At 51.8% G+C, this 16606-nt stretch overlaps 2 protein-coding genes across 3 annotated transcripts in view; one reads left to right on the top strand and one right to left on the bottom strand.

The window, feature by feature from the left end:
• LRIT1 (leucine rich repeat, Ig-like and transmembrane domains 1) overlaps window positions 1–16606 on the bottom strand; it is a 50040-nt gene that overhangs the window by 16081 nt on the left and 17353 nt on the right. Inside the window, exon 2 of the mRNA XM_045437879.1 lies at window positions 4985–5125. The gene's annotated coding sequence lies outside the window, so the exon portion shown is untranslated. The remainder of the gene's footprint in view (window positions 1–4984; window positions 5126–16606) is intronic.
• On the top strand, window positions 232–10974 carry RGR (retinal G protein coupled receptor). Of its 2 annotated transcripts, none has more exons than XM_045437886.1 (7): window positions 232–362; window positions 1952–2108; window positions 3235–3368; window positions 6078–6231; window positions 7643–7760; window positions 9764–9877; window positions 10327–10974. In XM_045437886.1, exons 1-7 carry the CDS (start codon window positions 284–286, stop codon window positions 10456–10458), a joined length of 888 nt encoding a protein of 295 aa, XP_045293842.1. In that variant the 5' UTR covers window positions 232–283; the 3' UTR covers window positions 10459–10974. The 2 variants fall into 2 exon arrangements, with proteins under 2 accessions (XP_045293842.1, XP_045293843.1); XM_045437887.1 differs by having other exon boundaries at window positions 3247–3368.

Consider the following 16606-nt stretch of genomic DNA (forward strand, 5'->3'; position numbering starts at 1 on the left):
GCCACACACCATTTGGATTCCGGGACTTTAATCCTGCCTGATTGGGCTGAAATGAATGAGACAGGCTTCCATTCCCGCTTCACAAAGGCTGCACTGTCCGACTGGTGAATGGGTTCCTTCTTTTGGGGCCAAAAGCACAGTTTAGGGCAGGGGGCAGCAAGAAGGAGCCCAAGATCTAGCATAATCACCTGCTTGTGCCAGCACGTGAAATGGCCCTTTAAAAGGTGGAGCTTGGTTTTGGTGCGCCAGAGAAGAGCCAGGCTGGCAGGGAGAAGGGCCAAGCATGGCAGAATCTGGGTCCTTGCCCACAGGCTTCGGGGAGCTGGAGGTGCTGGCTGTGGGGATGGTACTGCTGGTAGAAGGTGAGCCAGGAAGGACCTGGGGTGGAGCGGGCACCCAGTGGGCTCCCAGAACTCAGGTCACAGCCATGGAGCTGACAAGGAGAGGTCCCCAAACCCTGCTCCTCTGTGCCTCCACCCATGGGGTTTCTGATGGGTGCACCTGTAGGATGCAGGCCGCGGTCTGGGAGACGAGAGAGAGCAAGGCCCAGGGAGTGAGGGACATCTGCCCAGAACATGACCAAGAACCAGAATTCAGGCCTTTTCATGTCCCACCGGCCGGGAAAAGATTTAATCCACTCCCCAGAAATCCTGCTAAGAATCTCATATAAGCTCAGGCCTCTGGTAGGCTCTGGAGACAGAAAGCTCTGTCACCTCCTCTTTGTGTGACTATAACCCAGTTCAGCTGGGTTCTCTGACCCCAAGTGGGTGGTGGTGAAGGTTAGATGGGGTCATGGGTGTGAAGCGCTGGTCTAGATAGACACTGAGGATTTAAGTTCATTTGCCCCCATCCTCTCCAGCTCCACATTACTCCCGCCATCTCTGTTCCCAGCCCTACGCATTTCCATTCCAGGGGCCATAAGGTGCCTGCCTCAGCCCAGAATCCCTGAGATGCTCCCTGAGGCCAGAGTTAGGACTGGAGATCATGGTGCTGGGTCAGTCCACGACTAAGTTATTAGGGAATGCGGCCCTTTTCACAGCGGATCCAGAGAAATAATCAGCCCATTTCCTCTGAGAGCTGATGATGGAGAGGGAGGGGCAGCCACCAGGCTGGTCCTGGAAGTTTGGGACACCATTGGCTGGGGACCCTGCCCCTTTTCCTCTCTTCTGGGAACCCTACAATCTAGCATCCCTATCAGTCCTTAAATGGACTTGGAAATTTTACCACATTAAATCTTTGCACATGCTGTTCCCTTTTTCTAGAATGTTCTTCCACACCCTGCTCTCCTAATAAACACTCGCAATTTTGAAGACAGGATTCTCCCAACTCCTCCCTTTCAGTGGGGAGGCAGGGTTCAGAGAGCAGCAAGTGGGTGACCAGGCTAAAACTAGAGATCTGGTCTGCCTGAGGTCACCCTCTCAGACTCACCTCATTGCCTGCTCCTCCAGGAAGCTCCCAGATCTCCCCTCAACCCACCTCTCCCAGGCTCTCCCTGACATTGCTGTTTGAACAGCCTCAGAGTGGCATTTTGGAATTAAACAGACCTGAGTCTGAGTCCGGCTCTGCCACTCACCAGCTGTGTGCTTAGGGCAGGTTAGTTAGTGTCCCTAAGCCTGCTTCCCAGCTGTACACGGGGAGGACAGCATCCAGGTGAAGACTGAATGGGAGGATCCACAGAAAGTGCTCGGCCTCATGCCCAGCCTACAAGTGTCAGCAGCTGTTGGTAACTGTGACTGCTCCAGCATGAATCATGCTGTACCTTATTGGTTTCTTCCTTATCTTTGAGTTGGGGTGGGGCAGGATGTACATCTTATGGCCTTTAGGGTCCGAGAGCCAGCGATGTCTGACGAGCTGCACCAGTAAGGTTGCTGAGGCTCCATCCACCCCAGGCCCCCTGTTCTGACCCCAGGCAGCCTCTCCAGCCCTGACGTCAGCCATCCCTTCTTTTCAGCTCTCACCGGCCTCTGCCTCAATAGCCTCACCATCCTGTCTTTCTGCAAGACCCCGGAGCTGCGGACCCCCACCCACCTGCTGGTGCTGAGCCTGGCTCTGGCGGACAGTGGGATCAGCCTGAATGCTCTCGTGGCAGCCACATCCAGCCTCCTCCGGTACCAGCCCCCCCCCCGCCCCCCCGACCCAGTCCCTGAGCTCGGGGGCCCAGCCTGAGCTGGGTGTCGGACAGCCAGGACAGAGGCATTCTTCCCACCTATAGAACACTGTAGGGGAAAGGGTGGGCAGGCAGCATAAGGCTAAATCCGAGTTCCAGACTATCCCTGAAGAACCAGGGCTGATTTCTAGAGTTGCTGAAACCCCACCAACAGAGCTAGATGACTGTAGGGATTAAGAGCATGGACCCTATAACCAGGCTGCCCAGATTTGAGTCCTGGCTTCAGTATTTCTATCTCTTGGCTTCTTCTAGAAGTTGAATGTTATTGCCTAACTCGTACAGCGGCTGGAAGTATTAACTTGTTATTATGTGGAAGTAACTTAAATGATGCATGGCACCTAGGAAGCCCTACCTAAGTGTTCGTAAAAGCAAACAGGATTTTGACAAGTGTCTAAAACCTTATGTGCAAACCATGATCTTTCAGTATGGTGTCAGGTGTTTCCAAGATAGTTTTCTTAAGCGACCTGAACATTCCTGCTCTGGTTTCAGGCATTCAAACAGAGGCTAGAGCACACCTGAGTGTGACACTCAGGGCTGACCAGTCTGTGGGGTCTGAATCAGTGACAATTCCTTATCCTGATCTCCGCCTGCTCCTTCCCAGGCTTAGGGAGGAGAGCAACAGAAGCTGTTTTGGTTGCTTGGCCCATGGAGCTAAGAGCTGGAGCCCTCAGCTCTACCCTCTGGCTTAGTCTTCATCTGCTGTCTGACCTTGGTTCAGTACCTTTTCCTCTCTGAGCCTCAGTTTTCCTATCTATAGAATAAAGGCATGGGCTTTCCTCCTGACTACGATGTTCCATTTCCCATGCTGGAGGCTTCTGGCCACACAGAGAGACCCTTGGGTCCTACTGAGGTGCAGCAAAAGACACTGAGCCCAGGGTATTTGCACTGGGCTCCACCCATTCACCTTGGGGACTTGACCTCTGAGGCTGCTGTTTCCTCTAGGAAAAACAGATCATGAAGCCCTCTTCTGGGGAGCTGAGCCAACATTCAGGAAGGTGCCCTCCAAGCTTCTGAGGGGCAGGTGTGGGAGAAGGGCAGGGACAGAGGGAAGGGGTCACTGGTCCCAGTGTCTCCCACAGGCGCTGGCCCTATGGCTCCAATGGCTGCCAGGCTCATGGCTTCCAGGGCTTCGTGACGGCGTTGGCCAGCATCTGCAGCAGCGCAGCCATCGCCTGGGGGCGCTATCATCACTACTGCTCGCGTACGTCTTTGGGTTCCTGGACTGAAGGGACATCTACACAGTGAGGGTGGTCAGGACAAAGGTCTACACTGTGTTACCCAGTCCAGGGGAGTGTGGGTGGGTGTGTGTCTGTGAGTGTGTGGTGTGGGCATTCAGGAAAGGAGGGAGGCTGGGAGAGTGGACTTGAAAGGAGCTGAGGCACCTGCCAGAAAAGCTGCCTGTGCCCTCAGTGCAGCCTCAGGCAAGTCAGGAGTCCTCTCTGAACCTTAGTCTCCTCTAAGAGCAGATTTTTGTAACCAACCTCCCAGTTTTTGGGCATCAGATGAGATCATGGATACAGAAAATGCTCTTGCAGACAGGCCCTGTTGGGGGGCAGAGAGGCAGTGTGTGTGTGTGTGTGTGTGTGTGTGTGTGTGTGTGTGTGTGTAGCTGGGCATGTGTCCCTGCACCTCACACTTCCCTAGGGCCTCTGCCATGCCAGGGTGTCATGAAGCCTAGTCTGGCTCTGGATTTCCCAAACTGTATTGTCAAATATCACCTTCATAATTGGCCACATCCATGTACCACCTGCTCTGTTATTTACTCAATTTTTTTTTTCTTAAAAGTGATTCACTTTGAAAAATTTAAACACCTGCTTTAGTTTCATCCTCAACAATATCTGTGAAATGACAACTTTGATGTTCTTATAATTTTAGCACACAAAAAACGTGTTCACCCACAGACCATCTAGAATCCCACTCACCTCCAGGGATATGTGAACATACTTTGGGGAGCTGTGACTCAGCTAACCCTCATTGTAAACCCCCAACTTGCAGACTGGGAAGCGGAGGCTCAGGGAAGTTAAGTAGCTTTCCCAAAGTCACACAGCTAGTAGAGGCCGAGCTGGGATTGGGTATGGCCTGGATGCCTCCCGGGGGGGGGGGGGTGGGTCACTCCCTTTGTCTCTTGGGCCCCAAGTTCTGAGCTGTAGCTCTGCCTGGCATGGGGGCTACTGTGGTGTCCATGGCCAGCATGGCCCGAAGCATGGGGCATGGCCCCTTTGGAATCTGCAGATCTGCTCTCGCCACACACACATAGCCCCCTGCCCTTGGCAAAGTCACACGCCTCTCTCCAGGCCAAAAAATTGCCTTTGTTCTTATCATTTCTAGTGGCAGGTTAGCCCCACCTGCCCCAGCTGACCATGGAGCTCCTCCCGGGCCACTCCTATCCCAGCCCAGCCCCCAAAGCTCCCTCGGGCCATCGTGTGTGCACATGCATACACACACATGCACTCACACATGTGCACATACACAATATGTACCTTCTCAGACAGCAACAGGCTTCTCCACCTCAGCATAGAGCAGTTAGTCCCTATCCAGGGGTCCCTAGAGCAAAGCCTTTCCTGTGCTGGAAGGCACCCTGGAGCACTATGGAAACAGGGAAGGGGAAAGGAGGGTGTTGGAACTTACCTACTCCATACTGGGTGACCCTGGGCATGTCATCTTGGTCATCTGTTTCCAAAGCCAAAAAAGCAACACATGGGACATGGTAGATATTAATTATTATGTCCACAGTTAGGGGGAAGGGCGTCTTAGCTCAGGCTGCCATGACAAAATACCATATACTGGATGCTTAAACAACAGAAGTATATTTCTCACCATTTCTGGATGCTGGGAGTCAGAGATCAGGGCGCCAGCACAGTTGGGTTCCAGTGAGAGCCATCTTCCCGGCTTGCAGACGGTTGCCTTCTTGCTGAGTCATCACAGGGAGAAGAGAGATCATCTCTCTTTGTCTTCTCTCTTAAGGGAAATAATCCCATCATGGGGGCTCCACCCTCATGACCTAATTACCTTCCAAAGGCTCCACCTCCAAATGCCATCTCCCGGGGATGAGGGCTTCCCCATATGAGTTTGGTGGGAACATTCAGTCCACAGCAGGGGATGACACTCAAGCAAATTGCATCTGGGGCTGTATCAATGGAAGTAAAGTGTCAAGATGAGGGTGGTTGTAGATCTGTTCTCTGCTGATCAAACCCCACCTGGAGTCCTGCCTTCTGCCCTGGGGTCTTGTCTACAAAAGAACATGACAAATAAACCGTATAAGGAGGCACCTGGGGAAGGCATTCTGAAGCTAGGTCCAGGAGGAAGCACTGGACGGGAAGGGCTGGATCAGGCTGCCACAGAGAAGGGACATGGAGGAGGTCAGGTCAGTGGGACTGGTCATGGCAAAATATGCTGCCAGGACCAAGTGCAGTTATTGGCACTGAGATAGGACCCTAAGCCCCAGGTCAAGAGCTCTCTTAGGGTATCTTGGAAGCAGAGACAGTGGCCTGCTTCTGAGTAACAGCCAAGCACAGTGATACATCCAGCCTTCTGCCTCCCTCCCTCATAACCCTCATCTGAACCACTACCTATGCTTCTTTACTAAGTTGGTTTTGGAAAACACACCTACTTCTTTGCTAGTCCCTCCTTTTCTGTCCCCAAAAAAGATGGAAAAGAGAGTCTGCCAGGAGATCTTCACCACCCATTATCTCTTTTATTCTCCATAATAATCCTCTGAGGTAGGGATTATCATTCCCATTTTGTGGAGGAGCAAATGGAGGCTCAGAGAAACTTTTAACTTGCCCGAGGCACTAAGCTAGCGACCATCAGAGCCAGGATTTAGGAATATTCTGTGTGATCATGAAGTCCATTGTTTTTCATTTTGCCTAGCTATTACCTCCTCTCAACCCTCCTCCTCTCTCCCATTCAGGCAGCCAACTGGCCTGGAATACGGCCATCTCCTTGGTGATCTGTGTGTGGCTGTCTTCTGCCTTCTGGGCAGCACTGCCCCTCCTGGGCTGGGGCCACTATGACTATGAGCCGCTGGGGACGTGCTGCACCCTGGACTACTCCAGGGGGGACAGGTGAGGTGGGAGGAGCAGCTACAAATCTCCCTTCCTTGGGAAACTTTCTGTGAGTCCTTTCAACAACAGTGTCACAGCTGAAAATCCAAGTGGGGAAATGTCAACATTTGCCAGTCAATCTCAACTCCTTAGTTATGACATCCACTTGCAAGTGGACAATGGGACTGGGGAAAGTGCATTCTGAAGACTGACCAAGTGATGGGCATGTTATACAAGCTGGGGTGTAGAGTTGTCCCAAGAAGGGACATTACCCAGTGAGCTGTTGACCTGTGTCAGTTACAACAGCAACTGAGCCCGTGACCCCTTTGCCATCTTCTTCATGGTTAGTTGTCCCAGCTCTGACCTGATCAGTTTCTAGGGTGAGCCATGTCCTTTGTTCAATAGATTCAAAAATGTCTTTGCATTTGGAGGGACCTCCTTGGCATAGAGTTCAGTTCTTGGAATTTCCTGGGCATCTACTGTGAACCAACCCTTGGACCTAGTCCTAGGAGACAAAATTGATGCACGATGGCCTCCACCATCATGGAGCATATGTCTAGCACTGCCCCATCCACAAGGCTCTGGGGACACCAGGGCTTACACCCTTTAGGGGACACCTTGGGGAAGGGTCCAGTGGGCTCCAGCGCCCCTCTTGCTTCTACTAGGGTCATGTCGCATTCATCTGCTTTCCATGTTTACTATGTTTACTCATGAAGCATCTGCCCCTGATGACAGTTTTTCCAGGTGAAATGTACTTGAGGACCCTAGGTCTGGCCCAAGTGTGTCTCTAGGGTGCTCCCTACAGATATCTCCCCAGCCAGTGTCCAGTCCTCTGGCAGCCTTTCCTCCTACCCCTCCTTAGTGGGCAGCACCCAGAATGGGTAACATTTCTCCCCTTCACAGAATGGGAATCTACCTCCTTGTGACTCCCACCTGTTCCTGTTCAGCCCTCCCACCTCCCCATGACCCTACCTAGGACACCAGACTCTCCTGGCAATCCTTCAATGTTTTCTTCAATGACACAGCATCCAGTCTCTTTCTTATTTGTAGACCCCTTTCAAATCCCTCTGCCAGGAACACTCTTTGAATGATCCTTCCTCTTGGTCCATTGATGTATCTTCCATTTGGTAAACACATTTTCCATTTGCCATGCTTGGGGCACATAATGTGAACAAGACTGAGCGCTTGAACTGCCCAACAGCAAGTTGAAGGAGGACTCTCCCTCATTTCAGCTCTCTGGCTCCTAGAGGCAAGTTCAAGGAGGGCCCAGTGGCTCCCTGTCTCTAAGGGGAGTCAACCTGGGACCCGGGAACAACCATACTCTGAGCACTTGTCTGATGAGAGCAGTTCCCTACCTGTGACTGTCTAGCACAACCACTGATGAGCCTTCCCTGAGAGATGGTCCTGACTCCTCTACCTACTCTGCCTGCAGAAACTTCACCAGCTTCCTCTTTACCATGGCCTTTTTCAACTTCTTCGTGCCTCTCTTCATCACATTCATATCCTATCGGCTCATGGAACAGAAACTCAGGAAGACTGGCCACCTCCAGGTAAGGACCAATTCCCAGAGCAAAAGAAATCTCTTTGTCTCTCTCAGGGAACATGAGTGATGTGAGAGACAGTAGTGAGGGGTTTTCTGCGTTTTCCAGTGATCAGGAGAAAATTCAGCTTTCTCAGAGCTTTGCGGGGGTTAGAGCAGGAATGCACCCTCCCCATTGCTGGGCATCGTCAAAACCTGGGAGGAAGGGTCAGGACTGCTTGGACTCACCAGACCCCATAACCTTGAACCGGGTCACCCTGTTGGACACCATCCATGCTGTCACCTTTCGTTCTTTCCAAGGATTTGAGGGTTGGCACAAAGTTACATGTTTTTTAAAAGCTTCTTTTAAATTGCTCCCAAGATGTCTAATTTACCCACAACATAAAATCACACCCGCAAGCACATTTTTCCAAGAAAAATAATTCTTCAAAATAAGCTCTCCTGGCCATTTCTGAATCTCTGCATTAATATTCCCTTTCCACAATTTTCTTTTGTCACCTGGACAACCTCTAGCAGATGAGCCTTAACAAGCACTGAAATTTCAGAAAAAAATCAGATACTAATACTATTTTTCTGTGCATTCTGCCGTTCCATCTTTGCAACCACTCTCAAAGGAAGGTTTTGTTATCACTATGTCACAGGGTGGAAAATTGAGGCTGTGAGAGTCTGTTAAGTAAGGAGCCACAAGCTCCGTAACTAGTAATAACAGAGTTGGATCAAACCCGGGTCTGGGACTCCATGACCCAAGTGGTCATAGAGTGCACAAGAAACACTCAATCTTTGTTGAGACACTCCATCTGCCCTGATTTTTTTCCCCCCTGTGAATTGGAAAAGGACTGTACAAATCGATTTTAGCCAGAGATCTAAGTTGCCCCCAGTCAGCAGGAGGAGGAGGAGGACTGAGGGGGGACCAGGATTCTGGCTCTGGGCTGTTGCTCCCCTGCCCTCACCTCCTCCAGGCTGTCCTTCACACTGCCCGCCCAAGCCCTGCCTGGGTGCTCAAAGTTGCCACGTTTATCCGAGGTTCAATGGGCCAAGAGACAGGGCTGCCACACCGATTTTCTTTTTTCTGGCTTGACTGGAAACCATCAGTTCAGGAAGCATCAGCAGAGGTCTCTGCGCATGGGCCCAGGGACTTCAGCCAAGAGCAGAGCGGTTTCCAAGTGACACTGTCTCCGCCTCGGCCCCGCCCCAGGAGGACTGTTTCTCTTTTCTTTTTTCCTTTCCTTTCGTTCCTTGCCTTTACTTTCGTTCCTTTCCTTTCGTTTCCTTTCCTTCCCTTCCCCTCCCCCCCTTTTTTTTAATGGGGGGCAATTCAAGAGAAAAAATGTCTCCCAACTAACATATTTTTATTCCATGAAAAAAAGTGTCGTCTTTCAACTTAAGTCACCTCCTTTCTTAAAGGGAGACGCGGTCAAAAGAAAATAGGCACTGATTTTGAGCTTCAGCTTTTAACATTTGAGTGTGCGTGGGAAGCAGGCAACTTTCCTCCTGAAGTTCGATCGCAAGTCGTGCGCCTCCCTGTGGCCAGAGGTGGCAACACAGGCCCTGCTCCCTGGTTGTATCTCACACCTTGGAAAGCCGCTTTGAACCCAGGACAGGTTGGCACACCAGGTGGCTGCAGCTGCTGATGGCTGATGGGAGCTGGTTCTGGGACTGAGGTATGGGGGCAGCTCATATGGGGAGCCTCCTTCACACATCCACACTCCCAGAGCCCGGGGTTCCTCAGAAGGAGTGCAGACCAGAAAGGAAACTCATTATCTGTCCCCTAGTCCCCTGACTCCAGGTAAGTCAAGCATGATCAAGCCATTTTACAGACAGGGCAAATGAGGTCAAGTAAGCTTAGATGACAGGCTTAGGGTCCCACAGCTTGCACGCCAGAGAGGTCCGTGTGGCCCCACAGCCTGATCATACGGCCCCGCCCTGCTGAGTGCCCGCCTGGTCCCTAGGCATGTGGGGCTGCAGTCGCCTGAAGCAAGTCAATGCCTCCCTCCCATGACACTCTCTCCCCAGGTGAACACCACTCTGCCGGCCAGGACACTGCTGTTCGGTTGGGGCCCCTATGCCCTCCTATACCTATATGCCACCATCGCAGATGTGAGCTCCGTCTCCCCCAAGCTGCAAATGGTACAGACACCTCCCGCACCCCAAGTTAAAACTCTCTCCATGTCTGTGTCTCTGTCATGCCCCATCTCTCCCTCCTACTTTATGGCCTTCCGCTAGTCTCTTTCTCTCTTCCTTTGAATACTCATAATGCATCGGGAATTTGCTTGTCCCCTGGGTCACACGGGGCTGCTGCTTGACATTGCTTAGGCCTCATGTGAGATGACGGGGGCAGCCAGACTCAGGGACCAAGGCTGAGACCGGTGCTCGGGAAGGAGGGCGTTTGCATGCACCGCCTGCCCTCTGGTCAAGGAAGCCTTAGGAGTTGCAGAATCAAGCCATGGACAGAGGACTGGTGGCTGCAGTGGAGTGGGGGTGGGGGGAAGGGCGGGGCAGGGCCAGGGTGGCCACGTGGGACCAGGGAGAGGAGCCGAGGCTGTGAAGCTTCTTCCCTGAACTTTTCTGTCACACAGGTGCCGGCCCTTGTTGCCAAAACGGTGCCCACGATCAATGCTATCAACTATGCCCTGGGCGGCGAGATGGTCCACAGGGGGATTTGGCAGTGCCTCTCACCTCAGGGAAGCGGGCTGGACCGAGCCCGGTGAGGTTCTCCGTGGAGCTGCTCAGACCCAGGCCCACCCCTGACACCCTGGACTGAGCCCGGTGTGACGAGGCTGCCCTGGGATCCTGCCCGGCAGCCTCGGAAGCTAAGCTCCACACACTTGCCTGCTGACTGCCCCGACAGCTCTGTTGGGCCTGGCCCTAGGTCGGACACGAGGGATTCAGAGAGCAACCAGGCCTTGTGGGAGGAGCTGGGACTTCGGAGCCAGTCAGACCCGAGTTTCCGTCACAGCCCTTGAGACAGAGGCCGAGGGACCTTGGGAAAGTCACTCCCTCTGAACCGAGCTTCCTGACCTAGAACATAAGGCCTCCATGGGGCTGCTGTGAGGCTTAAGCAAGATAATGTGTACCCACCATGCACACAGAAGCTCATCGAAACAGCTGTCGGGGCTCAGAGTCTTACATAGAAAGGGGTGAGAGCGCCAAGTCGCTTGTGGGGGGGCAACCCAGGCTGTCCACGTTCAAATGCCGCTTATTAAATTGAGATCTGGTGCCAGTGACTGAGTCTGTCTGTGCATCTGCTTCCCAACTTGTAAAATGTGATGACAGAAATGGTGACTTCACCATGCAGAAAGCACCGGAACGTTACCTGGCACATTCAGGGCTCGCTGAGAGTTAGCCACCAGCACCTGCCAGTCAGAGACAGCTAGCTGCAGGTTCCTTAGTTGCCAACATTACAATTCAAGACAATCCATTTAAAAGTCCAGACGTCTGAAGATGAGGCCCCACCAACCTGGAGGAGGCTCCATGGTGACAGTTTGTAGAGCTCAGGACAGCTCTGTCCCGGTGCCCAGGGTTCTTTCCCTTCCACCAACTGTAGCTTTATATTCCCTGCAGAGCCTGCAGGCATCTGGGCCTGTGACAGTGATGCTGGGGTCCTCTCCGTGGATGTACATCTGCACCTCCAGCAGAGTCAGCATTTCAGGGACAAGGTGTGGCAGGTGCGCAGACCCGGGTGGAACCCGTTGTCTTAGAGGGAAGTGGAGAAGGTTGGCAGGGCGACGGTGGGCTCTACAGAAGGTCTGATGATGGAGAGCCAGCTGCCCCAGGCGCCTTGGATGCAGGAAGGACGAAAGCTCCACCTCTAGATGCTGAGCAGGGAAGGGACAGGTTCCCGGGGTGGGGGTGGAGGGGTGGGGGATAGAGTGGTCATGAGAACAACATCTGGGGTCCCTGTGCACCAGGACGTGCCTCTCAGCTCTGCAGATGCAGGAGATCAGACCACATAAACATAACTCACAAGAAGTCTGCTCCAAACGGAGGCCAGTTCGGTCTGTTGTGAAACCAGGTGGAGTGGGGAGGGAAGCAGCCTGCCCACAGCACTGTTTCCTAGACCACGCCGTGTGCCCAGTGCTGTAGAGACAAGATGCCACTCAGCCTCATTCCAGCGACCAGTCGGGGTCCCTGTCATCGGCCCCGGAGTGGGGACTGACAGGGGAAATCCTGGGGCCTGAGCTGTGCTCACACACAGGCTGAGCGGGTGGCCGCAAAAGTGATCGTGTCCAGAGCCCAGAGATTCTGACCCTGCCCCCACAGCCCATGGATCCTTAAATTGTCTTTACTGGGGACCCACTCTTCACTCCACAATTATAGACTCTAACCTTGTAAGGTGGGACAAGGGAGCACAGAAGAGAAGGGAGGTGACTCCCAGACTCAGAGAGAGAAGGAAGACAAAGAGGCTGAGGGTGCCCAGCAAGCCTGGCCAGTGTCCCCAAACAGATCCTGTCCCACCTGTGCTCAAAGAGCAGGGGAGGAATGCAGGTTGGATGGGCACAGTCAAGGACACCTGTAGCTCAAACCCTGCATCCCGAGCCTGTGTAGAGGGGGGATGGTGGGCTCAGGGCCTCTCCACCCTGCACTGGGCTGGCGGGAGATGGCAGGGCTGAAGCAGCACCCCATGGGGAATGACCAAAGCCCCAAGTCCACCCCCACCCCAGCCTCTCACTCACGGAATGGGTTTAGGGAACTTTGTCACCTTTGAGCTTTTTTGCCCATGTTCCAGAGCACTTTCAGGGTCTCGAGTCCTGGTGGACCCTGTGTGCAGACCCTGTCCTCTGCCCTCCTTGCCACCACCCTCCAGCATCCTGCCCTCAGGGACCAGGAGGACAAGGGAGGTGGGTCCTGCCTCACGCCCATTTCCCTGCAAGCCCGTGGCACCGTCACTGGGAGAGGAATCAGAGCCAGGCCCAGAAGGCGGTCAGCGCCTTAAAAATGTTAGAGCACAGCCCCTAACGCCCTGGAACCTCCCGAGGCTCCTTTCACTCTGCCTGGTCCCCACCCAGGCCCATTCATAGCCCCCAGACTGTCTGCTGATTTTCTAGGGTGACCATGTGTCACTTTTACTATCAGGAAAACATAGGAAGAAAGCAGTTACTTTTGTCTCCTTGAAGTGTTTGTTTCCTGGCCCCTTCCGGTCGTTGATTTTGGTGAGAGTCCTTCCCCACCCCCTTCGCTCTCCTGCCCCCTCAGGCTCCCGTTGAGCAGTGTCTGCCCCAGGTCTCTTTCCTCTGTTCACTTATGTGGCTCCTGTTGCCACTAGTAGGGACAGTGCCCTGCTCCCCCCACACAGACACCATGGGCTTTGCGGGACATGCCAGCCTGGTCCCCCAACCCACACCATCCACCACTGGTGCCATCATGCTGTCCCCAAGTTCCTGCATGCCAGGGAAACCGGACCCCATGGTGGCAGGGAAACAAGGGCAAGGAGACATTGTGTCTGAGTCACTGTGCTGATGGAGTGATTTGGGCCTGAGATCCTTTCCAGTCACCTCAGCCCTCATATCTCTTCCTGGCCTTTGTGAGTAAAACCTGTGCTAATGTGGCTAAGATGTCAAAAGCAGAGATTAGGGCCCCGCTGTGTCCAAGTAAGTGGAATCAGACACAGTAATAAGCATTCCCAACATCACCCAGAAGTTTTTCTCAGAATCTCTGCAAGTCTCTATGTCAAAACTAAACTCTTTTCCCTCATTCTAGACAAATCAAACATGTCTTCTGAGTGTCACTGTACACGTGGTTTAATCATGTGTTTCAACAGAATTGAAACGGGGAGCATTTCAGCCCCATTCCATATTTTCCAAGTTTCTGTGGCTTGACTTGGTAACCCACGTGCCACCATTATTTTTAAAATGTAACCTACAGGGGAGGAGAGCCACATGCGTGCCCTCGTGTGTGGTGACGAGGCTCCAGCCCTGCCATCCCCTCCCTGGGTGGCCCTGGGTCAATCACGAGCCCTCTCTGGCCTATCCGTTCCAATCTTCTCAATTTGAGCAGGCTCCGACAAGGGCAGAAGATTTTCAGACACTATCCAAAGTCTCTTTTTCAAACAAGATCAATGTTAAGGATCCTATGTTTTTGGTCCTCCCTAAAATTCATATGCTGAAGCCCCCCTAGCCCCCAAAGTGACTATATCTGGAGATAGTCTTCACAGACATGATTAACTGAGGTCATAAGGGTGGGGCCCTGATCTAACAGGACTAGTGTCTTTGTAAGAAGAGATACCAGAGATTTTTCTCTCTCCTCTCTCCCCTGAGCATATGCATCAAGGAGAGGCCGTGTGAGGACACAGTGAGAAGATGGATGTCTGCATGGCGAGGGGGGAGCTCTCACCAGACACCAGCCCTGATGACACTTTGGCCTTGGACCTCTACCTCCAGAACTATGAGACAATCAATTGCTGTTGCTTAAGCCTCTCGGCCAGTGGTATTTTGTTACAGCAGCCATAGCAGACTAATACAATGTTGCACCAAAGCTCATTGTTGGAAACAGATGACAGCAGAGGGGATGGAGTGCCTGGCTGGTGCCACTGCTCCCTAACACCCAGAGTACTCACCCAGTCTCACTTCTGCAGAACCTGGAATAGTATGAAACTCAATTTATAAGGCACAAAATTTGTTTTCTAAGATCATCTACCATTCTCAGATCCATTTATTTCAGAGTTGATTTTTGCAAAGGAATATAAGTACAGTAGAATAATATCCCCCAACCCACCCCATCTGGGAAAGATGGCTCTGCCTCCTGACAAATGGACTTACATTAAAGTCACAAACAAAATAGCAAGTTATCTCTGAGGTATAGGAATGTACAGTCTCTGGTCTCCTCCCTCAAAGTCCCCACTGGGACCATTTTTTTTTTTTCTGGGGAGGAGAGGGACTGTGTGCCCGATTTGATTAGCAAAAAAGGAAATATGACTATAGCCTAAACTATGATCTATATTTTTGCTCAAAAGTAAGGGGATTTTTGCAAATTTTCTACAAAGAGAAATAAATTCAATAGCAAGGTAACAGGCCTAATTTATGTATATCTTTCTCCTTGTCATGGAATCGATAGGATTTCTGTTGTTTTCCCTGTTAGAGACACTCCTGGTTCAATTTGCTCAAATACAAGCTTACTCTCCCTCCCACCAAACTGCCTCCAGTATTATTCTCCCTATCTCTGTAAATATCATTACTATCTGTCCTGTCATATAAGCTAAATGAAAGGAAAAGGGGGCGGGAAAAAAGCAAAGATCTGATATGCATAAATCCTGGGCAGGTTAGGACAGCGCAGTGCTTAGCTTCTACCACAAGGTGGCAGTGCTAACTCAATGATAAATTGATCCTGCGCGGCAGCCCTGGAGGTGCCTTTCTGAAGAGCCTGGGAGTTTCCTGGTGAGGCCACGTGGGTGAGTTCTTGATTCCTGCAGGATCTCAGGCAAGCTTCCTTTTCTGCTCTTGGTACAGAAGCCTAATGTGTAGCTGTTTTCTACCTCAAATGATGATATGATTCCACATCTCTCCTTGAAGGAAAAGAAATTTCATGCCCGTTGGCCAGAGCGCACGCGCCCAGATGGCCCTAGCAGAATTCCCCTTTGCTTACAGAGCAGTGACTGGGAGTCTAGCAAATGTAGACCTCCAAAGTCTTCCTGCACATAGGATTTGGTTAAGAGGTCTGGCTCGAGGTTTTGCCTCTGTCTTATCATAATTTCTCACAATAACTCACAGTTTCTATGTCCAGAGAAGCAGCTCAAGCCTCAGCAAATGTGCTGTAAATGGCAATTGGTGATGGTAATGTTTCTAAGGTAACGAGTGCTGGAAAAGCCTTGCGTGAAGGCCAAAACCACAATCCCTAAATGTTCTCTCTCCTCTGGGTTGAGGTAATTTGCTGTTTCCCCCGTAAGCTGTTCCCTGGCCCCGACACTGTCCACCTGTTCTTTCCTCCATCCATCCAGCTGCTCCTACAATGGCCTCCATTGTCTCCCTGCAAGGGCTCCTCGGCCCAGCTGCCCTTCCCTCTGCAGCTGTTGAAACGCATGCAAGTCCTTTGCTCTTCTAGGTGCGAGGCAGCAAGGCAGCTTGAAAAGCAGTAAAGTTTGAGTATTGGAGAGACCTAGGCATGAATCCAGGATTTGCCTTTTATTCAGTGTGTGACCAAGTTGGAGCAAGGTTCTTATCGCTAAATTGTTCCACTTCCACCAAAATGGACTCACCAGGGTGGCATAATTTAAAGCACATGGCACGCAGTGGATGGTCAACAAATATTAGATTCCCTCTGTCAGGGACCTTTCAGCTATTCCCTGCTATCCCCTCATTTTTCTTATTAGTCACTCAACAAAGGGGTACACTCAGGAAAATTATGATGACTGTGTGACGATTATATGCAACATGAATCAAACCTACTACCTCATTTAATTTCCCACACATCCTCAGAAACATAGGTCTCACACTTGTCTGCACATTTGAATCATCTGGGGCTTGGTGATTCATCAAAGTGTGGTCCCTGGATCAGAGACATCAGTTTTACCCAAGTGCTTGTTAGAAATGTAGACTCTCAGGCCCCACCCCAGACCTCCTGAATCCAAATATGCTTTTCAACAACCCCCCCCCCCCACCAAGTGTAATTGGTGTGCACTTAGAGCTTGAGAAGCATGGTGGAGCTTTACAGACTGCGGATGTCTGGGTCTCTCCCACAGAGACAATGATGTAATCGGTCTGAAGAACTGGCTGGTCTTGAGACTTTTAAAAGCTCCCAGGTGATCCTAATGCACAACCAGGATTAAGAACCACTGGTGGGGGGAGGGTGTTATGGATATCCCATTTTACAAAGAGTGATTTAGCTGAGATTTACTCTGAGTCATCTCTGAGGCCATTCTCTCCT

The sequence above is a fragment of the Leopardus geoffroyi genome, chromosome D2, assembly GCF_018350155.1.
Source record: "Leopardus geoffroyi isolate Oge1 chromosome D2, O.geoffroyi_Oge1_pat1.0, whole genome shotgun sequence".
NCBI classification, from domain to species: domain Eukaryota; kingdom Metazoa; phylum Chordata; class Mammalia; order Carnivora; family Felidae; genus Leopardus; species Leopardus geoffroyi.

Excerpts from the sequence above, each read along its gene's own strand:
- RGR (XM_045437886.1), top strand. The coding sequence starts at position 284 with ATGGCAGAATCTGGGTCCTTGCCCACAGGCTTCGGGGAGCTGGAGGTG. Across the intron at positions 3,369-6,077 it reads CTATCATCACTACTGCTCGC|GCAGCCAACTGGCCTGGAAT; the intron begins GTACGTCTTTGG and ends TCTCCCATTCAG. Across the intron at positions 7,761-9,763 it reads GGAAGACTGGCCACCTCCAG|GTGAACACCACTCTGCCGGC; the intron begins GTAAGGACCAAT and ends CTCTCTCCCCAG.